Here is a 24472-nt window from a genome sequence, read left to right on the forward strand (position 1 = left end):
CTTGGCTCTGTCTCCCAAAGCAAAAGGTCTTGGCCAGCTCAAGGGGCTGAATCTGGGTCTTTCATTTCACAACATAAGACTAAAAAGAACCATTTACATCTAATGTAATTTCCTGGATAACACAGATTTATCCTTACCTTTTTTTTCCTGTCCATGCTGATGGTATTAGCAGATGATTCCAATAAAAGCAATACAAGGTTAAGTGGCATGGTATTCCTTAAAAATTCTGTATTGATTTGCAGCCCACAGACAAATACCAAAGAAATGAAGCCAAAACAGTAATGACCATGATAAATTTAATGAACCTTTCATACCAGGCCCATAATTAGCAGTGGTCAGTAGGTGGAAGATCTGTATGTGTATTACACAAGGGAGAGAAACGGTGGGACATTTTAGTTCCAAGTTAGACAATCAGTTCCAAACTATCACAGTAAGCAACCATATGATTGACAAGGAAGATTTATGAAAAATTTATTTGCCAGGGGAAAAAAAAAAGAAACAGGCAGTCATCAAGGATGTCCACATTGTGTATTTGCCAGATTCAGGAGTGAAGCATAAGCCAAGAATTCTTAAGGGGACATTAAGACACACACCTGTTTGCCAATGCCACAGGTGTTCTGCTGAAAATTAGGGGTAGTACAGATGATAATAAAAAATCATTTCAGGAGTCATTAACAATTTCTGTTACTGCTGAGAAAATACAGTGCTGCAGAGAAATTCTTCTTCCACCTGTGTCACAGGTACAAAAGCCCAAATGAGGCAAATCTGAGTTGAAACACACGTTAATGGGGAAACACCACTCACTGCTGGGAAGAGAAGGAAGCATCCTTTTCCAAACCCTTTTGTGGAACATAAAGAAACAAAAGCCTACAGATCCTTTCTGGCTTTGAGGTAGAAGTCACTGCCCCTTGCTTTTGTCAAATTATCCAGCACACTGAACTTTGCTTTGATGGCTTTTGTATTTTCCTAGAGGAAAAGATCACAGATGGACACAATATAGAGTACTAAAGGCAATTCTGGAGTAAGAAACTTGGGAGATACTGACAAACTTGGAAAAAAAACCCAGCAGAACAGTGGAAAATGTGCTTACTGACTATGCTAGTTCTGGCCACTAGTGGTTTAAACAGAGAGGCTTTTGTGTATATTTGACGTTATCCTTCAGCAAAGGGTGTCCAACTGCATAGGGCTTTTTGCACCACTTAGGGCCCCTCTTCCAAATGGGCTTTGCAGATCTGATAGGCCAGCGGGTCAGGTACCTGTCAAAAAAACACAAACACATTTCAGTTTGAGACTGATCCCTGAGAAACTTCCAACTGAAGCAGAAGCAAGGCACTATAGCCTTTACTTCCCTAACATGCCTCTTTATAAAAGGAATAACTGTGAGTAGAGCTCCCTCAATTCAGAAGGGATCACTAGAAAGGAGTTTTAGTTTGTTTTTGAATTTCTAAGCTCATGTCTCTACCGAACACTGGCACCTGCTTGACTTCCAGTTTCACAAAACAAATCAGGTGTAGTCTCTAGGCTGCTGGCAAGTTGTCCACCTGCAGCTAAACTGGAGTGCCAAATCCGTTCATTGCAGCTAAGTCCAAGAATGAATGCATCCAGCCTCTAGGGGAAGTGTTATTTCAACAGCTGGTCTCAATAAGGTAAACTAATTACAAAGGCTAAATTCTGTGAGAAAGCTTCTAAAAATGAATACATTTACTTTGGGGGAATAATTAGTTATTACTTCTGCACGCAATGGGTTTCTAACTCAGTCTTGTATTTCTATATGTCCAAATTTGCTCTAGTGTTCTCTAGAACACTGTACAATACTGTTGCAGCTTGCTAGTGCAGGAAGTCAGCACCTACAGTGTAAGAGGTATTAAAATGGAATTATCATCACAACTGCAATCCTCTGTGATGAGCAGTGTCTGGCAAATATTCTTTGCTTTTTACCATTTGAAGTTTTAGACTTGGCTTTGCAAACAGGCAGGGGATTTCAGATCCAGAATCAGTTACTGGAAATCTTACCCTGTGGCTGGGTGGCCTGGAGTTTTGTTAGGATTTAAATCTTTTGCTACCAGTAGAGAGGGAATAGAGGTCCTTAGAGAAAGAGGAGTCTTTTCAGACAATAAAGATCCAAAGTAAAACCTTAGCATAATCTGCACAAACAATGCTCCAACAAATTAGAATTTGGAAGAGACTGATAAACTTTGTCCAGTGATGTTTGCATGCCTCTGTTGAGTAATCCCATGATCTTAATGTAACCTCAATCACTCATCCTCCCCACAAAGAGCTTTGTTACCTTTTATTTGCATCGTGCAAATTTGAGATATTAAGAACTTTGGACAGAGATGATGTAATACATTTGTTTGAAGGCATTTGGCACATTTCTGAGAACTACAAAAGAAACCTGCTATGCCAGGCAGCTACAGACTGCATAACAGCAGTTTAGCACTTTTCTTCCTCAGTATGCCCTAACAGCACAAACTGAAAAATGAATCACATGTGGAGCTTTCCACCTCTGAAACCAAGCCACTTTCAAAATACTTTGCTTTCAGGAGTTTGTGACATAAAACACCTACGAGCACCAGCAGGAGGGGTCTGGGTGACAACATAGCAAGATCCAGCCACTTGTTTTCCTACACATTTATTAAACTCATCCCTTGTGACCTGTAATGCTATGCTAGTGCATTAGTGGATTCCCTTACATAACAGCATGGGGCAGGAAGTAAGAGAGACTTTCCTGTCTCTAATCTCACATGCAAGGGGAGTTCAGAGAGACCAAATGCCGGCCTCCAGTTTGGAATCTGGCAAAGGACCATTGCAAGGCAGCTCTTTTGGGAGAAGCTGTAAGGGTATGAGATGAGCACATGGGCTAGGTCTTCCTTTTCATATTTCACTCACTGCAAGGGGGGGTGCCATAGCAAAAATTTTGGTATTGCAAGACTACACTTACAGAAAAGGAGGGGAAAAAAAATCCCAAACTGTTTTAATGCATCAACATGCCAAGTGCAATTCTGGTCACGTGTCCACACAATTACGGGAAAGTGCTCCTGTGATAATAAATGATCTCACTGGGAGAGAAGTGAATGTGTGAATGTCAGATACACATCAATGTTGTATGCAGGTTTAGACAGACAGTGGCTTTTTAAGAAATCCCTCTGTTTCTGTGTGGGGGCTGGAAGTGCACACCCCAATTCTGCATAGGAAGGAGGATTTAGTAATGGCCTGATTTTAAAGCTTTTGTTATTTCTCTTTTGAGCAGGTCTAATCCAGCCCTCTGGTCCAGGCTTTTGGCTTCCTTTGGGGACTGCAGGCTGGGGCTTTTCATTGTTAGCTGAAACAGACATTTGGACGCTTTCCCTTCCTGGAGCACATTTGCTTTTAGGGCTTTTAATACTTGCTTTGTCCCAAACTCAAACTTGTCCTATTTTGTTTGCTGCCTCTTTTTTTTTTTTTTTTTTTTTTTTTTTTTACCTTGATTCAGCAGTGCAAAAGCCTGATTCCTGGGAGCAGTCAGTCTACAGAGTTCCTTCTCCTCTCTGACTAAACTCAATTTCCTACAGATTTCACAGATCTGGGCTTGTTTTTTTTTTTTTTTTCCTGTGAGTAAAAACAATCCACAAAACTCACACAGGACACAGGAGAACTTCAAAGCCCAGCACACAGGACTTTCCTGCAAACTCTGCCATCCATGTAAGGTAGGGTACATGCTTTTCTAGCCAAGTCTCCCTACTTATCATTGTATCTAACAAGGCTTTCCTTGGGGAGTTTTTATAATCATCTACAAACACACACTGGCAGAGTGTTTGAATTTTCTCAAGTAGTTGAAGGTTGTCAAGACAGACCCTTCAGGTGGAAGCGAAATGCGGCTGGTCTGCAGTGTCCTACCCTGACACTTCAGAGCTCCCACTCTTGTCAAGGGGGACAGAACTGCCAGTCTTGGGAACTGTGACTCCCCTAGGGGCTCTGCCTGCTCCCTTGAGTATGGTGGGGTCCTGAGCAAGAACAAGAATTCCTAGACTCCAAGTGCACAAATGAGTAGTTTGGATAAAGTGTGATGGGAACCCTGGTGGGATTTCCCTGATGGGAAAAGGCAAGATACAATCAGGATGGAAACAACTGAGGTTGATTCACCTGCAGCCATTGTAATAGCCTAAAATCTCTGTAGCATGTGGAAGTCAGCTTTCATAGATTCTATTCAGTGGGCAGACCTTCCCACTTGGAGGCTGCCACTTTAGACCTAAGAGTAGGCACAAGGCTTCCAGGTGCAGGGTAAGGGAAATGGGAAAACCACATACACAGCTCAAGCAAAGACCATATTGGTACAGTTCAAGCCTGAACTTCTGAACCCTCACTGAATTTTTTCAATATGGCTTTTGTCTGGATTAAGAGCAGAAGGCAGAGGACTACAGACTGCAGGAAGCACTCGATCAAAGTGCTGGCAAGACTGCCTCCTCCCTGCCACATCCCTTCCCAGGACACCTCTTGGCTTTGCTCACCTGCAGCCGCTCTGGCTCTTGACTTTTGAATACACATGCTATGCACAGCACAGTTTCCATGCAGATGAGAGGAACCACATGCTGCTGGAGAGAAATCCTGATGTCAGGGAAACCAGATTCTGCTCCCAGGGACAAGAGATGTCCACAGAGCCTGAGAACTTTGTAATTCATGAGGAATTTGTAGGGAGCCTGTCTCCTGCTTAACACAGAGAAACTCCTCCAGTTCAGGTGATGGAGGAAGGATTGACTTGGGTACTATCTGTGCCAAGTTATGCTCTTCCAGTAGGAAGCTGGAAATGGAGTGGAAACTGAGGACTCAAAATCAAGTACTCCATAATCTTACAGCACCTCTTGCTGACAGACCCCAGAGCCAGGGAACCTGTGATATCGCCTAGTCCTTTTGGATAGGGAACAACTTCCCAGAGTTGTGTTTTAACCAATACTTTGGACCTGCCAGAAGAACATGAGTGCTATATTCATATTAAAAGAGCATCTAGATGCTGTCTTGAATTCAGTGACTGTTCTGGATAGACTGTTAGTCCACATTTTCCATGAGAAACCTCCATCCTGAAAAGAAAACTGCTGAGCTATTCAGGTTTCCATTACTGAAAGGAAGAAGTCTGACCTACAGCTGAGCTTGACTGTTTCCCAAGTGGTTCTGGTGTGTGGTAGCCTGCACACACATGAGTCTGGAGTATGGGAACAGTTTGTCACCCTACACAATGTTGGTGAAATCGCTTAGAACCTCAGCCTCATAGGCTAGTGAAAATATTTTGTTGCTGCAGCACTTAACTGGAACATGCCAGGCTGGAGCATGAACAAATGGAGAAATAACAGCAGGAAGTTTCGAAAGGGAGAATACAGGCTGAGTATGAAGGAACAATCCTTGGCTGCAAGACAAATTTACTTGTGAAATGGTCCCCTGTATAGAGTGAAAGCCCCAGACTGGGCCAGACATGAGGAAAATGAACTGAAGGGAGTAATTCTGCATTGACAGGGTAAACTTCATTTGTTTTCAATGTCCAGCTTCTGCAGAAAAATGATACATAAGAGAAGGTGAGGACATGAGACTCAAGAGTTCATGGATGACATATGTTACTCCTATGGCCATTCCTTCAAAAGAAGCATAGCTAGTAAAGCAGTTAATTGGTAACATTCATGAGCTATCACTATCAAAAACAAATCAGGCAGAAAGAAAAAAGGCAAAGAACTGAAGTCCAAGAAATGAGAAATACCACGGCAAGTCTCACCTGGACAGTGTCCCAACTGCAGGGGAGAGAAGAGGGAGATATGGAATGCTCCCCAGTTGAATTCTGACCACAACATGTTCTTATACATCTCCTCAGGACTACAAAGCTTAGCATTTCACTTCCATGTTATGCCTTCTTTTGCAGTTCCCAATCTCCTCCTCTGTGTTACATTACATCATAGATGAATGTTCCATACTATGCTAGAAAGCTGTATAATCAAGTACAAGGCAGGATTTGCAGGTCAGATGTTCTCAAAGCGTTCTGCTCTTCTTGAATTCCAGTACTGGAAACAGGAAAAGGAGATGGAGTAGGTAGAGGAAAGCCAGCTGCCAAATGACCCAGTGCAAAGCAAGGAAATCCTCTCCTTGCAGAGAAATTTGGGGCATGTAGAAGGGAATGTCCAAAGTTTGTACAATTGAGATAGTACAACCAGTTCAGAAAACAGAGCAGGAATTCTGGTTTTTGGAAAACATCATTGAGTAAGTACCAGAAGAGCACCTTCTTGAGAGGCAGAGGGGTTCTGCATGATAAATCCACACTTCATAGCACTAAATCAGTGGCATGTCAGCACCCCTGACCCTTGTTAAAACAAGGCAGTTTGCTGATAGTTCCATATGGTGGCATGATACCTTTTAATCCCAGCTAGGTGCTAGCCAGTGCATGCCAGACTCTTTGGATTCGAAGCAGGCTCACTTTAATCACGGTGACAGTGACATGGGCCAAACATTCTGGCCAAGACAGCCACAACTGCAGTAAAAAAAATAGCTGAGGAACAGCTTTTTTTTTAGTGCTTTGAAAAATATACATTAATGCAGCTCCTTTATATACTTCCTTAGTACCTTTGCCCAGGATCTGTAGCATTCCTCCCGTGCAGCTGGCCTGTACATTGTCTAAGGGACAATCCATTTTTCATCAGGCTCATTTGTCCCTCTTTCGGCAACCAATGAAGCTGCCCTCAAAAATACTGACACAGCCTTGGAGGAAGAAGCCTGGCCACACAGAGCAACAACCAGAACTTTGCCACAGAGGAAAAAAATGAAAGGGATCGCTCATCCAAATGAAGTAATCTGCCAGATTTCAGCCAGGCTGGGGTTGCTGCTCTGAGTCTATACACAGTAATTCAACGCTCAGGTCAGTATCATGGTAGAGGCACTGGGCTGTGACTCCCACTTCACAATGAGGTGATGAATTCTCTTCAGTCTCAGGTAGTGTGTGTGGAATCAGTCCCTAAGGCTATCTTAGGCTTTTGTCCTGTCATTCTACAGCTGATGGTGTAGTATGTCAAGAGCTCTACCATGAGTAAAACATTCTTCAGCTCAGTGTAAGATGGCAGGCAGTTCCCAGACACTACAAATTCCCACAGAAGTGTGTGAGGTAACATCTGGAGTAGACAATCACTTCTCAGAAGCCCTTCCTTTACAAAACTGAAAACTTTCTCCATTCAGAGTATAGAGACATACAACAGATTGCTTACCTTAACTGTGTTTCTGTCTAGGAAAAGCTTTAACAAGGGGCCCAAACATATTATGAGGCATCTCATTTTCTCACTGTTGATATTGCCAGGGATGTAGCAGCAGTGCAGAAAGGCACAGCTACCTCTCATCTGAGCAGAGTGGTAAAGATGGCTAGAACAGCCAATACAGTGATCTCAAAAAGAGATGAAGCACGAAGATTTGGAAAATACATCACTTAACTGTGTAATGCACTGCCTGCTATAATAGGCTCTCTTTAGGTCCTGTTGATCCCTTCTTGAACTGTCACTTAAAAATCCAGTATACATAAGCACAGTGAAGGAACAAGCTAGGTCAGGTGAATAGCCCTGATATTACACGTTTAGAGGATGACCCAGACACGTTCTGATGGCATTGAACAAGGCAGCTTGTTCCACTCCAAAGTTCAAGCCCACTTCTGCCCCTTTTCTCCCGTCAGCTTACTTGCATTTGGCAGCACCACAGGTTGAGTGCTTCCCAAGTTACTGCAGACTTACAGGAAGCTTTGGAAACAAGTACAGAGGCAAAGTCAAGGTAAGCTTGGACAAGTCATTTATGTGGGAAACTTCTGATAAGACCTCTGGCTTTATTCCCAAAATAAGTACCGGCTAAATCACTCCAGTCATTCAGCATGTGGGTGCACTTCAGGGTAGAGGAAGGAAGCAATTTGTAACTCCTGCCTTATGTCATGCTAGCTACTGCTCCAGAGAGCAACGAGGGAAGTACAGGTTGGGGTCCACACAGTCAAAATTCATACAGAATGGCCAATATTTTGCAAGGCTTCAACACACAGTTTTCCCTTTCCAGCAGGCTGAGAAGACAGTATCATGAGGGACCAGGAGAACACTCCTGAACTACTCTTACACTTTGTCCTAGCTCTTGGGACTCATTTGTACAGTGTCAGCCCCACCACCAAAACTTTCAATCCCATTTCTTGATCCTATTCTCTTGTCTCCACTCAGAACCCAAAGTTTGCCTGCTTCAATGCTAGTCCATATGTTCTGAAAACAGCTCTGCTGTCTTTTTCTAAATTGCTTCCACTGGGCCTACTATATTCCCTCTTTGGGAAGAGAAAAACAAGGGTAGTGTAGGGAGGGGCAAGCAATGCAGTAGTCTCCCATTTAATTAATTTAGAGGCGTAGCACCCCATACTTGCATGTGGAATGTATCCGGAGGTAGGCATCCTTTGTTCTTACTAAAGGTCTATAGAACAATTTGTAAGAGTCAGGGCATCAGATCTGGAGTTCTGGTGTGATTCCAGCAAGATACTGCATTTACCATTTCCAGTCTCAACCTGCTACTCAGGGTCACAATGCGAATCCTGACAAGATAATGTGCTCCACCCCACAGCTGCCAGATAAGACACATACTAAAGAATCCTCAAGACTTGTAAGACACAAGGAAGAAGTTATTACAGTTGAAGTATCTCATGACTACAGGGCTGCATGAAATGTAGAGTTGTCTGATTTGACCCTCACTGATACCCATTATGCAGCCTGCCAGCATTTCCAAGAGCTTCTCTCAAATCTCCAAATCAAGCCTCAAATCTGACTGTAGAGCCAGACCTGAAATGCAGGAGTCTCCAGCCATCCTCAGCCTTGCAGCCTAAGCTCTCCCAGCAACAGCCCCATGGCCTTTGGTAACCCCACGGTTTGCTAATGCGAGGTTCATACACTGCTCTGACATCCCCATGGAAACAGAGTGTGAGGTTATAAACAGGGGATTAGCACCTCCAAGTGCCCAGCACAGAGCAGGAGGTGGCTGCAGGCTTTCCCTTCGCCCATCAAAGGCTGGGGAGGGGGAAGAGACTCAAGTTGCATAGGAAGGGCAGGCAGAGGGCAAATCGCTGACTGGAGGAAAATGGGATGGGGCAGAAGGTAAGGGCCTGTGATGGGCCCCTGCTGGCTGCTCAGCACCCCCCACCCTCACTGCTGGTATCACTGCCAGGGCACCCTCCTGCTGTTGGGGGCTAAAAAGGCTAAGACAGAATGCACTGCTCAGCCTGGAGAAAAGATGGTTCAGTAAGGTCTTACCAATGTTCCTAAGTACCTGAAGGGAGAGTGTAAAGAAGGAGGGGTGGGCTGTCCCCAGTCACTGGTGCCCAGTGACAGGACAAGAGGCAATGGGCACAAATTAAAAAAGAAATTCTGTCTGAATATAAGAGAACGCTGTCTTGTATGAGGCTGGTTCTCTGGAACAAGCTGCCCTCAGAAGAATCTGGGGAAGGTCTATCCTTGGATATACTCAAAACCTGGCTGGACATAGTTCTGAGTAAGTGGCTCTAGGTGACTCTACTTAAGTGGGGAGCTTGAACTAGATAATCTTCAGAGACCTCTTCCAACCTCAGCTACTCTGTGGTGCTGTGATTCCCATCTGTGGCATTCTCCTGTGACTGCCCTACTGATTCTAAGTGATGAGGAGGTGAGCACAGCTGAGAAAGGGCAGGCAGACTCTAACATGTGTGGCAGTTTTAATCTTGTTTGAATAAATGGTTTATATGAGATACGACTTGTCCTTAAAAGACTGCCAAGAGAATATCATGACAGATCTTCTCCAAAATGCTGAGTACTCTTTATGAATCCTGCTGCCTAAGTCATTTCTCACCCAGTAGCACTTCACTACTTTTCACTTTCCAATTTATTCCTGAAAAAGAGAAACTTGGAAAGACAAGACTGTTCACCTGTTCAGCTTGGGTTTCTTGGGAATATGCCCTTCAGGAAGTGGAGGCCTGTGGTTTGGCAACAAACCTGAAACAGAAAAAGATGTGAGATATTTTGCAGTGTCTCTTTGCTTCTATTGCATTCACAAGTCACATTACACCTCATAAGCCAAGCAAACTGGGTCACTACTGGGACAGCACAACAAAACCTCAAGTGCAGTAGAAATGGGATTTTATCTTCAGTCACTGCTGAACCTGCATCCCAGCCAGAGAAGCTGGGAAGTTGTGCTGGATATAGGGAGGAAATACGCACCAAAGACACTGTCACTGGGGCTCATCACAAAGGCTTTTGAAGAGGACAGGGGGACCTGTGTCCAATCAGATTCCATCTCCAGGATGGAAAATCTGACTATTAAAATTCTCAGTCCATGTAACATGGATACAACTCAGGTACCAGACATAAAGACCAGCACAATATTCTTGACTGCGTCAACCTGGGTCCCACTCCCAGGGAAAAGTAAAAAAGTCATCATATGGCAGATGGTAGAGCTGCATGTTACTAATGGATTAGGTCAAGCTTAGATAAATCAAGTAATTTCAGAAGTAGGTGTTTAATCATTATTTACTGGAGACTGAGCCGCTTCCCAGATCTTTCTGCAATGACAGTCTCATCTATGGGGATAAATGCTGTCAAGGACACAGAGAAAGCAGAACAAGTGGACTCTGTTCCATCACCCTGTCCCAGCATTTGGACTGTAATGAGTTTGCTGGGTGACTGGACAATGACATCTCACTGAACTACACCAATTGGGCAGGAGACCCCTCTCAAGGGGTTCAATAGGTACCCTACAGTCAGGGGTTGTCTCTGGCAGAGCTATGTACCTGCACGGTGAGCCATCTGCACACAGACAGCAACCTTCTTGTGCTCCTCCAAGCAGAGGCCTGTGACTCTTCGTGGCAGCATCCCTCCATCTGAACGGATAAACTGACTCAGCAGCAAGACATCCTGAGGAAGAGAGAAGAGCAAAACCATCAGTACCCCAGCTACCTCCACTGCTGTGACTGCAGGTGTTGTGCTGAGCCTTGCGTTGTGTACAGAACTCAAAACAATGTAAAACAAAACAATTATTCCTTCCTACGCATTTTGTCTGCAGCTTGACAACAAGTGGGTTTTTCTTGTTGTCACTGCCTGCCAGTTTAGCTCAGTAAGGTCACTCAGATGGTTTGAGTCTTCCCCTGACTTCACTAGTGTAAACACATGATGTCAGCTGCAATCCCCGCTCCTTCACTGTTTCACTACTTGCTCCAAGATTCTTGCTAAGATAATGTGTCTTAGGTACTCAGGCAGAGTTACACAAGACCTACAGATGGATATTGTTTACACAACTTGAAATGCCATCACAGCTGCTGTCCTGAAGTTCACAGATATGTTAGATCACCTCTGACCCCCTCCTTGTTCCTCAGAGGAGGACTGTTCTCTGCTATCTACTCCTCAAACTTTTATCTAGTTTCCCATGGTGGAGCTTCCCTCAGGTCTCTCTGGAAGGGTGGAGAGCAGGGAAATGGTCCAAGATCTTGCATGAGGAAGCTTTACGTAAGAAAAGAATATGTGCTGATGAGTAAGGACTAATAGGATAAATTGCTGCACTCAGTCCTTCCTGTGTGTGCATTAGATAGGGCTGTGACAGTCATGGTGGATGAAAGGAGCACTTGAAGCATGCTGAGGACTTGTCTGTGATTCAAGAATCATTTAGACTACACTGCTGTTGACCTTTACAATTAAAAACTCTAGAAATGTAAAGCAGGCCTCTTAATAAAAACAAAATTAAAGGGATCTCTAGGATCAGATAGTATCACAGGGCTGGAATGACAAATTTTTAAACACAGCAGCAACAGCTGTTGCACCAGTGTCTCATTAACTGTACACAGTACAACAGCCCAGGACTAAGATCCATGCTCTCCATTTCCACACAAAACACCAGTGCAAAGGTACCCCTCAGGCCAATATAAGCAGGCACCCTTGACATTCTGACATCAGCATAAGTTGGCCCAAAGAGCCTCTAGAGACTTGGCACTTATCTTTTCCCCTTCTGCTGAAAGACTTGTTGCTGGTTTAGAGTTTACTTCTCCATTACTCTTCTAAGTATGTTCCTAGCTGAGGCAGCAGGACCATGCAGAGGCTGCCTGCAGGCTGCAGGGACGAGCATTTGGACAGAGCAGGTTCAAACGAGGCATGGCAGAATTTTGCACCCCCCGGCCAGGGCAAAAGCAAGAACAAAGAGTATTTGTTGCTTTTCATGTTGGGTGACCCTGACTGCCTGTTCACAGACCTGCTCCTAACCCCCATCCTTGCTGTTTTACAAAGAGCTCCCTGGAGCATTCCTACCTTCATTTACTGGTCCTGCAAAAGTAAATAATCATGCATGAATATAAAGTGAGTATTCAGAAATCTAGCTAACTAGGAATTATTCACCCACCCCCACTGCACAAGACCAGTTCAAGCTGTCTAGGGGACTGCTGGAATTTAGGACACCCTTCTGGTAATGACAGATTCTGGCAGATGCTGTCATAGAATTGTAGAATGGTTTGGGTCGGAAGGGACCTTAAAGACCATTGAGTGCATCCTTTCCCTTGCCCTGCTGGCCACCCTCTGTTTGATGCAGCTCAGATAGAATTGGGTTTCTGGCCTGTGCATGCACATTGCCGGGTCATGTCCAGCCTCTCATCCACCAGCAAGTCCTTCTCCTCAGGGCTGCTCTCCATCTGTTAATCCCCAGCCTGTCTTGATACCGGGGGCTGCGCTGACCCAGGTGCAGAACCTTGCACTTGCTGTTGTTAAACTGCATGGAATTCCCACAGCCCCACTTCTTGAACTTGTCCAGGTTCACTCGGATGGCATCCTGCCCTTAAGGTGTGTCATCTGCAAACCTGACAAAGGTGCACTCAATCCCTTTGCCTATGTCATTAACGAAGGTACTAAATAGAACTGGTCCCCAGTAAGGACCCCTGAGGTACACCACTTCTCACTGATGTCTATCAGACTCTGAGCAGTTGACTGCTACTCTCTGGATGTGACTATCCAAACCAACTCCTCATGCATCTAACAGTCCAGCCGTTGAGTCTATCTCTCTCCAATTTAGAAAGAAAGATATTGTGGGGACCATGTCAAAGGCTTTACAGAAGTCCAGATAAATGACATCTGAAGCCTTCCCTTGTCCACTGATAGAGTCACTCCATCACCAAAGGCTACTGGGTTGGTCAGGCAGGACTTGCCCTTGGTGAATCTTCTCTGTCATCCATGTGCTGTAGCACAGCTTCTAGGAGGATGTTCCATCATCTTCCTAGGCACAGAGGTGAGGCTGATAGGTCAGCAGTTCACAGGTTCCTACTTTCTAACCTTTTTAAAAATTGATTCCATTTTAAAAAATTGTGGTTACAAGTGTTATGGACAAAATGTTGAGGGGTTTTATTTGTTTGGGGGTTTTGTAGTTTGTCTTTGCCCTTCCCACTCTCCAACCCCACCCCAATCAATACCATCCTCACTAATATCATCACGACATGCAACTTCTCTCTTCCCATAACTGGCTTTCTTTCTACATTCACTTGTCTATAGTCAACATGTTCAGACTGATTTTCATATCCAGCTCCTTTGAAAACATGGCATGTCATGTAGGCCCACTGACATTTAGACACTGACTTTAATGTCTCACTGATACGAAATGACTTATGAGGCACCCTACAGATGCTGCATCCAAAGAAGGAGAAAATCCCAGCTGAGCAACTAGCAGCACATTCTTGGGAGGCCATCGATGGTTAAAAGAGAAGCAGAGTGTCCTTTAGCCAAGCTAAAACATGGCCCTGCCAAGGAGAACAGCAACCAAGGGACCAGATGGTGCCAGCTGCACTGGGTAGAAACTGATGGAGGCCAGCCAGACAGTCCAAAGGCACTGACTTTTTACCACTCCTGAAATACACTGGATTGGATTCAGGAAACCAGAGCAAGGCTCCATCCCCCTTTTTCCTCTTCTTTACTTGCCTGGATCTTCAAATCACCCACAGCTCCCTTTGCCATTTAGCACATACCACTTCCCTCAGTGAAAAAAGGGCTGTTCAACTCCAAGTGACTAGAAAGATAAAAACGTGCATGACTTTGCTACTAGCCTGCCGCATTACTCTGTGGAGGCGAGGACAAAGAGAGCTGATGGCAAGTTTGAGGTGGTTTCAGCCTCTACAGCCATGAAAGCCTAAGTAGGCCACACACTCCTGTGAAGGGTGTGTGTGTGGTCCAAGTGATTTCTCATATTACCACCACACCTCATGGAGTTACAGGCTTGTTATCAAATGTTTCCATGCAAAGGGGGGTGGTGGGAAGCAAACGGAGATAATATTTTGTTTTCTCCTGTGGGGGAAAAAAAACACAAAACAACAAAATCTGTCCTCTGTTATCATCTCTGACCAACAGTGTCACCAACTGACCAACACCCTGGTGTGGCAGTCATTTTTTGACTGAAATCATCAGTCATGTCCCAGCTGCTACAGCTCCAAATTACACTCATGCTGCTTGGCTTAAAATGCTGCACACTTGACCAAAGGTTTGTCCATTTCTGAAGATTCCCCACAGTTTACAGGCCAGGTGCCTCTCCCAGAGTATTCACACAGATGTATCTTACCACTGGGAGAAAGCAGACAGGTACAGCCAACTTCATGGGGCAGCTGTGGAGGGAAGTGAACAAGTACGTGGAGCAGTCAAATTAAAAAATATGTCTGGCAAGTTCTCATGGTGCCGTCATGTTCTATGAAATTCACATTTTGTGCTAGTGGACAGCCAAGCCTGTAACTGTGGATTTGCTTTAATCACTGGACAGCTCCCATGAGGCTGGACCCAGATTCCCACCCCTGTAATCTGCAGCATTTGATGAAAACAACTTGGAGTGAATTAATCTAGGGCTAATAGGCAAAGCTTGCAGCTCGGTTTCCCCTAACTGTTGCCAAAGCAAGATGACATATTTACTGCCTACTCAAACTAATGATGTTTGAAGTGGATAAGGGGGGGAAACGAAAAACAAGTTTAGCCTCCACTACTAAAAGGGCTGGACAAATTTGCTAGATGGAGCACTATACACCACACATTCTTGTGAATAGATGGTAACCAAAATGTAGAGGCACCTGCATTTTAATATCTGCAGACACTTTGAAAAGCAGGATTCTTGACTGAGACGTGATTCATTAAAACTTTCATTTACCACAGGAACGGTTCTCTCTGTGCAGCCAAATTACTACTGGGCTGTATCAGACAAGTCTGCCAGTCATTATTTCCTGTTTTACAAGAATCTAGTTTTTCTTTTCTCCCTTACTCCTAGGGAGCTGTACACCATTCTCCACACATTTTGCAAACATAGTTGCAGATTTCAATCCAGTTGCATCCATACAATGACCAAAATAATTTTTTTATCTCCAATGGATACGAAAAAAAATTAACTGAGATCTCAGTTTCACAGACAGACAGACACATGGAGACCACAAACTGTGGGAATTTATATCTTAAGCTCTGTTACCCTGAGCCACAGCAGAGGATCAGGATTGAACTGGCAAAGACAACTGCAGCCCTCTGCACCACAGCTGAGGCAGGTTGGAATCATGACCTGCTAGTGTTCACAATGCCTGTTCAGTTGATTAATGACTCTGGAGACACTGGTCCCCCAGTTCTCTGACAGCCAGAGTAACTCATTATGCCACTACTTTAGACTGTGCTAGTTGCACATGACAAAAGGAAAGTCCTGTGAGGTCATATTACTCAACTCCCTCAGGGGCTAATTCAACACTTCCCTTTTCATAGTGCCTCATTCAGCCCAATTACAAGCGTCCCAAGCAAAAAAGCTCACACTTTCCCTTCTGTGCAACCGACTGATCTCAGCTTATCAATCTCAAAGGAACCACCATCTATTCCAACCTCTCACCAAACTTAGTTTATAGGTTATGCTGTATGAACTAGGCTGTATCTTCAACAAAAATAGCTGCTCCCAATTTACACAATTTAGGACAATTAACCATCAGTAAGAAAACTGTCCCACTGTTTTAACTGACCACAGAGTTAAATGCCTGCACTTTGGTACTTAAGCATCTCAAGATTCTGCTACTCATCATGGCTACAGCAAAGAATTAAATAGCAGAGAGAGCTTTAGTGTAGAAAATGGAGATTTTTATTCACCTTAACATTCAAAATCCTGAAAATTTGTAGCTGATACAAAGCATTCAAAAAACATAAAGGACTTACACAACCAGAGAAGTGGTCTACTCCAGAACTTGAACTTCTCCTAGTTCTCATTGGCCCAACAGAGGGAAACTTCTTAATATGAGGTAAGAAACTTCTACAATTCCAAAATACCGGTTCACACTGCTCTCTTTAGCTTTTTGTCCAGAGGGAGTATTGGATATATCCACATCAGATGCATATGCATTCAAAATCTATGGGACAGCTGAAATGGACATGTTCCTAGATTGTCTCTCAGCACCACAATTTCTTAGAAATTATCTCAGCAATGATTCTCAAGACTGGCTGCAGAATCTCTCTTCACATTTAGTTTTCTCTTGCCTCCTTACTGAACAGCAGAAATCAAGATCTAAGAATCAAAGTGAAGCGTAGAAGAAAACTCGCAACTTAGTTCATTCTACAAACACATGTAAAACTCATGTTTCACACTGTCTGTTGTGACCAATTTCAAATTCTAGAACTAAGACTCTACAGAACCACACTAAAACTTCTTTGGTTCTTGATGGATTATCTCTCCAGATACTCAGTGGAGTTTTCTGCCATACACGGCAGCAGGAACTGAGTCTATGTAAGTCTATATATAAATTTCCAAGATGTAATCTAGTGCCATAACTTATTTCATCCCTGAACATCAGTTTATAGTTTCTCAAGGGTTGTTAATGTGTGACTCATGGAATGCTTTCTGTAAATCTCTAGAATTACCGAGTTTAATGATGCTGTTTACTTCTTGCATTTAGAAGTCACATAAAGTGATACAAACCCTTAAAAAGTATTTTCCAAAGTAAGTAACTAGTTGGTTTTGATCACTACACAATTCAGCAATCATGAAAAAGAAATGCAAAGAGGCAACACAAAACAGACATGATCTGGGTTTGTAGTACTTTACAAACCTTAATGGTATTTGTCATTTCACCTAATTTACCATAATCTGCAAATTCATTGTATTTCCAGGTTTCCCATGTTGTTGAGAAATCCCGACAGAAAACACTAAGTATTCCCCTGCTCCCAACTTATTTCACTGCTTAATATTGCACCCAGCCTGAGCAAGGATCACTGACAAGACTAGATTCTAGATGCCTCCATTTCTGCAATACAGGCTTTGAAAGACATTAAACATTATTTTATTTACACCTCACATCTGTTGTTTCACCTGCCTGGAGTAGCTGCAAGTATTTTGTCTGGTACTATAGACATACTCATATTCTCCAAAATTAATGAGTCTTAATTATTCCTATCCAACAGGTTATTTGCTGTTACTCCTAGCTGATACCTTTTCTTTGGAATTTGCAATGTTTTATTTACCAGCATCATTCTCCTTCCTCTCTTATCTACTTAGTATGTCACTTGCAGTTTTCAAACCATTTGGAGATGCCTTAGGATTTTTTTTTTTCATGCTTTAAAAAATCCTGTGAGTGAAGCAATGTATTTATTAGCTAATTCCTTCAAGACCTTGAGGTAACATGCAATCCAGGCCTGCTGGTCTGTACCTAATTCAATGCTTAAGTTATTTCTGTATTTTTTTCCCGTCTTATTTTACATTTGCAGATTGCCATCAATATACAGATATTAAAACTTAATTTTTCCTTTGCATGTGTGCACTAGGACTACACACGAGCAGCTCGGTCATTTTGCAACCAATGTGGCTTTCAGTCCCCTTCTCTTCTCATTAATGGACTTTCTCACAAACATTTCTTTTTCTCCAATGTATTTGTATTGCCCTCTCTAATCCTATTGACATTAGCTTATTCTGAGTTTTCTGTTGCCTTATCTTAGTAACAGCATGTTCCTGTCTGGTTTTCTTCTTTTCTAATTCCAGTGCTGGGTTTTGAGCATGCTATGGGGATCAGTCCTTTTGTAAACTCTGTGTTTGAATGACCTCTTGTAAAGTTACATCCTGCATCTGCCATATCACGCTTCTTATTCTGAAGTGTTCGTGACTGTCATGCTTTTGTTTTAAAGCACTACAGGATTTCCTTCCCATATTCTAGGTTTAGCGTCAGTTATCCCCACATTAGTTAATAAACATCTCATTAGCATTTCCTGCAAAATGCTTGAATAAAACCTGTTTTCTCTCTTGCAAGTTAAGTAAACATGTATGCTCTCCTTCATACTCATGAAGAGTTTTAAAAGCTGTATGAAACAGTTCTTAGCTTAGTGGACAATGACAAATGAAAAATCATAGTGCTTGAAGTCATATAATTGACCTAGTCAAGTCTTCTGGACTCTCTGGAGTTAGGCCTGTATCCACTGACCAAATGCTACATTCCAGTTTTATTCTCTGGGAAGTGCAATGGTGAAAGGTAGCTGGGCACAGAAGAACTATACGGCCTTTTCACATCAGGTGGCCATGGGAGTAATTCCAAATCTCCCATTTAATAAAAGCTCATCCTTTTTCCCAGGAACACCATCAGCCAAGGCAAACAACTACTGTATAGGAGGCTCTTGCTGCACCCAAAAGAAGCAGAGCTGGAGTCAAGTACCTTTACTACACCCAGGAAAAGATGAGGGGGCAGGTAGTAGGGTAGGTAGGTAGGAGAGCAATTCTTGTCTAGGGATGAGGACTGGGGGAACTTCTTCGTTAAACTTACCACATAATCGTACTTATGCTTCAGGTTCCAGCGACAGATGGGACACTGGCCAGAGGGGTTTGGAGGAGGTGGTGCTTCAGCCTCCTCTATAATTCTCCCTTCAATCTAGGAAATAATTCAAAGCATGTAATGATCAGGCACACCTTACAGTTCTACCCACACCTGTGACTTGAGGAATACTTTTCATCAAGTCCATAGTACATTGACCAGTTCTGTGTGGATGTAAGAGGAAGAGTATCTGCATCATTCAACTCACTTTTATATAGATACAACAAGCCCTTTGGCATGCTTATGCCACAGACTGTGGGGAGAAGGACAAATTCAAACGGCGCAGAAAACCCCTTGGCAAATTATTGTGCATGTTTTTTTAAATGTAAACTAGTTAACAGTCAGTATGAAGTTCTCATTTTCACCTGAATTCCATTTATTGCAGTACTCTTTTGAAACACCGTGCCTTGAAAGCGTAGAGGCCCTTTAGCCAAAAGCTTTAAAGTAACTTTCTTTATTTTTCTGGGAATACGAGAATGTCACAGAATAGCAGATGCATGTTATAGTTGAAAACATGCAGGGGGCTTGCTGGATTATAAATCACCAGCAGGGAAAACTCTGAGCAAAATTTAAATAGAAGAAAGGATAGTTGGGAAATGTTTATGTGATTTATTTTATAATACCTATATTTTATCCAGTTTAATTCTCTGAACAATTCTTTTACGAGATTATAAAATTATCTTTTCTACATCACTATAAAGTGGTGAGATCTAATAATCAAATTTCTCACAAGCAACATGTGTAAAGGAAAAACTTGACAAATTTGTTTCCTAATCACAGATGTGTTAGAAATGCAAAGTATCTATATCTGCATTTGTCATTTTTTTTCTTTTTTGAGGACTTACTAATAGAAGCAAGAGCTATCTCAAATTGTACCTGAATAAGCAGAAGGGACAATAAAACTAAGCTATTTTTTTCTCCAAGATATTTTGGAGTTTCTTCTGCTCAAATTAAGATTAAAAGAAGATTATGAACACCAACTGTCAGCCTCAAAGAGTGCAAGCACCAGAGTTTGAAATGAAAACCTGGGTGGAATGCAAGGTTACTTTTAAGAAACCATCAGGTTCTTTGCCTGAAAGCCTGGGAAGAGAAAAGCATGACCTTTCCTATAAGTGAGCATAGGAAGCTGGAATCCAGCTGAACTCACAGAACTATTTCATATGCCAGATTTCTGCCTTTCTGATAATAAAATGGAAACAGGTACATTTCCTGTAGTTTAAGCATCTCAGTACCTCAGACAGAATTGTCAATTTTTAAGTAAGATTCCTCTCCCCAGAAGTACAACAGCCAGTTTGACAAAAACAAATACTTAACTATGAATATAAGATGTAGGCCTGTATCTCATTTTCTACTAATCAGTAAAGTTATTTTCAGGGAAGCTGGTATATCTGGTTTTGATTCTTGCCAGTCTGGCTTCAGACTGTACTGTGACTGTAATTCCATCTTAGAAATAAATATTCAGAATGCTGTCAACATCAATTTTTCTTGAGATAAATTTCAGTGTACAAGTTTTGTCAATTATTTTCCAGCTGCTGAAGATTTCTCTACTGTCAATCCACTCAGTCGTTATTTTTCCGTTAAACAACTAAGAGGGAGTGTAGGGGCTCCACATTCTCAGTATGCTGATGAAATCTGTATTTTTCTGGGATTTATTAATTGGTCCACATCAAACACTTCCTTCAATACTGATTAAAAACGAGGACACAGAAAGATGAGCAGAGAAAGATGGATTCAGGGAAGACCAACGTAAAATTGGCAGGATAAATGCAGTGATATGCAAAGGATACACTGAGAAACATATCAGCCCTTTGTTTTGTCAATTTACACCATTTTTGACAAAATTTTCCTCATCTAGGGGCATTGATGGATTCCCCACTGATGCTAGGATATTACACAGCAAATATATCTAGATCTCTGGGAAAAGTTATTTTCATAAAGGGCTTTGCTAATTTTACACTTACTTTTTCTACTTCAAGCTTCAGTTAATGTTTTGGACTTTTGAGAATATAATTTACATCCCTTTTGAAATTGACTGAGTGGAAAATACAGCAATCCACTGAGTGTGTTTTATTGGTGTGCACTTTCCCCTCTTATTTTGGTTAAACCAACTTCAGGTCACACTTGCAAGCTCTTCTCTTCAGGTTTCTGGGCAAAGATTAGTAGTTTGGCACTTGGAGGCAAGAAATAGATGCTTTCCATCATACCTACTGTCACACCTTAAACTTATTTTTTATTGACAGTCTTATGACATAAAATACATGGCAGTTTGCAAGATATTTATAGATAGGTAATTTCAAATAGAGTATAAGTTATCTGCTTCACACAGGTTTGTTTCAGACATGACAATGCCCACTAACACAAATACAACAAAATGCATATTTCTGACAAAAATAGTTAAGAGTTTCAAAGGTATGAGCAAGCAGGTTTTTGTCTCTTTCATCAGCAAGCAAAACAGTCCATCTCCTTATTATTTACGTATATACAGATTAACATTTAAGTGCACTCTCTTCTAGCTATTCCCAAATTCCTCCTTCATTCTCCTCATCATATATATATATACATACATCTGTGTTATCTCTCTGTCTCTCTCTGACCAAGGCATACAGTGCTACTGCTATATGCAATGTGAGCAGAATAATGCAATCTCCTTTCCCCTTCAGTAATTTCAGCACATCTAATAAATGACAATTGTCTTGATAAAAGTACAACAGGTTAGATGGTGCTAACTAGGCAAAATTCTATTCCTTCCTGTCTTAAACTGCAGCTAAGAAGATGCTCTTCTTTATCAGTTACTTCAAAACTTCTGTTTCCTTTCCAGGAGCAGTTTTCCTTTAGTACTTAAGGTCTTCCTTTAAGAAAACCCTTTTTACTTAAAATTATATTTAACCACATGTGTTACAAGATGGAAGCTTTGTATCACCTGAAGTCAGTATGGCACCCACTGTGGTTAACAAACATAACACAGTTCAAAGGCATGACACGTGTGTGGCATGCAGACCGTATGGACACGTCCTGCAATGCCGCACGGCACTGCCAGTAACAAAGCCACTGGCAATTCCCCCTTGTGCCTGTCCACACTCAAGAAGATGCCAGATGGCTCCAGTTTAGGAAACGAAGCTGTCTTAAGAACGGCCTCTAGAGTTTTAGATCCTGAACCCCCTGGTCAGGGTTTCCGACTTTCCCGGGGCTGCGGCGAGGGCTTTGTTGCTCATGAGTGGCTCTGACTGGAGACACTTGTCACCAGCAACAGGGTGACGATCCTATCCTTCAGCAGCCAAACCCTCCACTGCTTACCTGCACTCTCAACAAACTCCTACCTTGGCTCTGCCTTCACACCCTGAGGGGTCTTTCAAGTAGACAAGCGCCCCCTTTTTCCCTTTACTTGTTGGGGAGTAGGGCACGGACACACACATAGCTGAAGGAGGGAGAAGCTACGGCGAAGGCAACTACCAAGGAAAAGGGGTGCAGGGACTTACTGTGGTCGTGTTGCCTTCAGTCACCTCCACGACTGCAAAAGAAAAACGAGACGGGAAGCCAAAATGAGACCCGTGCAGCCTGAAAGAAGTAGCATTTTGGGGGAGGGGGGCAGTGGACGAATTACAGTGACCGCAACCATCTCTCCGAGACAGCGGAGAGGCAACGGGGCGCGGGGCCGTGCGGAGCCCCCTCCGGACTCACCCTGGCGGAGGGCTCGGGCCGGCGGCGCGGCCCAGCTGTTCCCCAGGATCCCGGAGAAGATCCGCCGCAGCGTCCCGCGCAGCAGGCTGGGCGCCGCCATCTTGCCGGGGCCGGCGCTGCCGTCCCGCCTCTTCCGCCGGCGGGGAACGGGGGGGTGGGGGGGGGCGGTGCTGCCGCCGCCATTTCGGGGCGCGTCCTCCCCTGCCCCTCGCCCGAGGGCCAGAGCGGGGGGGAGGCGGCTCTTCTCCGCGGGGTGGTGGTTCTCACTGTTTTCGTTTAAGTTTATTGTGGTTAGTACTTGGCTTGGGTTTTCCTAGTTTTTTTTTGTTGGTTGGTTGGTTTATTTGGGGGTTTGGGATTTTTGGCGGTCGTTATCATCTTGGGATCACAGCATCACCAGTTCATCTCGGTTGGAAAAGACCTCTGAGGTCATCGAGTCCAACCCGTGACTGAACACCACCACCATGGGAACTGGACAGTGGCGCTGAGTGCCACATGCAGTCTTTCCTTCAACACCTCCAGGGATGGTGACTCCAGCACTGCTCCGGTGGTACATTCCAGTGTCGAATCACTCTTTTTCTAGAGGAATTCCTCCAGCTGTCCAACCTGAGCCTCCCCTGCCCCAGCCTGAGACTGTGTCCTCTTGTCCCAGCACTGGTTGCAGGGAGAAGAGGCTAATCCTGGCCTGCTCCTTTGGGGAGTTGTAGAGTGATAAGGTCTCCCCTGAGCCTCGTCCAGCCTAAGCACCCTCGGCCTCCGTCAGCCGTTCCTTATAGGACTTGTGCTCCAGACCCTTCCCCAGCTCTGTGTCCCTTCTCTGGGCACTCCAGCACCTCCATGTCCTCGCAGTGTGGGGACATTGACACAGCACTCAAGGTGTGGTGGCTTCACCTGTGCTGAGTACAGGGGGACAATCCCTGCCCTGGTCCTGCTGGCCACACTATTGCTGATCCAGGCCAGGATGCCGTCGGCCTCCTTGGCCACCTGGGCACAGGCTGGCTCATGTTTAGGAGGATGGAGGTAAACCTAGAGGTAGTGATGCCTTTATGCTGTGGAAGCCCGAGCTACACTCCTGCCACAGCTCCTAAATCTAGCTCTCCAGTGAGGGAAGGCTGAGATGTGGTTTTGCTTCAACTATATGGATCCTCTGTTTGGATGGGCTCTGGAGTGCCTCCCACATCAAGAGAGGTTTCAGGCCAGCTGTGGTATTCAGGGAAGGGATTTGTTTCAAATCACTATTATCAAATCCGTACGTTCCAGGGATCCTGAGTTTCCTGCCTGTTCCTGCAGCACTTTGTGCCTTTCAGCCGGTGACAGTTTGAAGCAGTGTGTTGCCAGGCTGTAACTCTTGCAAACAGTGTAGTTTAAACACTTTCCATTTTTTTTTAATATCACATCCCCTCAACAGTTTAAAGGCTGCTGAGAGATTACTTTTCCCATCATCTTTCTTAGCATAGCTCATTGCTTGACTTCTTACACCTGCCTTTAGTGGAAGGTAGCCTAGAGATGCGTGCTCAGACCCGCATAGTCCCCTGGGGTTTCAGATACCAACAATTTGTCTTAGATGGTAATGCTGCATCTTTGTGAGTTGAACTTTGAGTTGAACTGTACTTGAGAGCAAAGGTCATTCATGGAGTTTCTCCAAGTGCTTGTTTGTTTTCTGTCATTTCAACTCTTTAAAAAAAATTCAGAAAGTGAAAACTAACAGAGTAAATTAAAATCACTTGTGAATCATGGACACTGATGGGCATTCATGTTATTCTGTTCCATCACTGGTCAACGGTGCTCATCCAAGACATTCTGTATGTTTTTATGAGTTTGTATCTAAAATGTGGTGCAAAATGTAAACTGCAACATAAATGTAAAATTTATTTAAAACATAATTTGATCTCCCTGTCCCAGGAGGTCCCTCCACTGCCTTCCTCTTGTGTGTTACACTTGCTTCATGTTACAGTCTACTTTGCAAATCTCTGTGGCAGATCTAAGCCCTCAACTCTGGGA

The 24472-nt window shown here is 43.5% G+C and overlaps 1 protein-coding gene across 1 annotated transcript; it reads right to left on the bottom strand.

Annotated features, from left to right (window-relative positions):
* Positions 1–278: 278 nt before the first annotated feature.
* MRPS18A (mitochondrial ribosomal protein S18A) lies at positions 279–22571 on the bottom strand. Its single transcript, XM_062489213.1, has 6 exons — positions 22472–22571; positions 22270–22301; positions 18746–18850; positions 10769–10892; positions 9908–9974; positions 279–1256 (listed from the first exon to the last, which is right to left on the bottom strand). The coding sequence occupies exons 1-6, from the start codon at positions 22569–22571 to the stop codon at positions 1112–1114; spliced, it is 573 nt and encodes a 190-aa protein (XP_062345197.1). The 3' UTR covers positions 279–1111.
* Between the last annotated feature and the right edge of the window lie 1901 nt (positions 22572–24472).

The sequence above is a fragment of the Cinclus cinclus genome, chromosome 3 (genome assembly GCF_963662255.1).
Source record: "Cinclus cinclus chromosome 3, bCinCin1.1, whole genome shotgun sequence".
Classification (NCBI taxonomy): Eukaryota; Metazoa; Chordata; class Aves; order Passeriformes; family Cinclidae; genus Cinclus; species Cinclus cinclus.

Excerpts from the sequence above, each read along its gene's own strand:
- MRPS18A (XM_062489213.1), bottom strand. The coding sequence starts at position 22,571 with ATGGCGGCGCCCAGCCTGCTGCGCGGGACGCTGCGGCGGATCTTCTCC. Across the intron at positions 10,893-18,745 it reads AGCATAAGTACGATTATGTG|GATGTCTTGCTGCTGAGTCA; the intron begins GTAAGTTTAACG and ends TCTCTTCCTCAG. Across the intron at positions 1,257-9,907 it reads AAGAAACCCAAGCTGAACAG|GTACCTGACCCGCTGGCCTA; the intron begins GTGAACAGTCTT and ends TTTTTTTGACAG.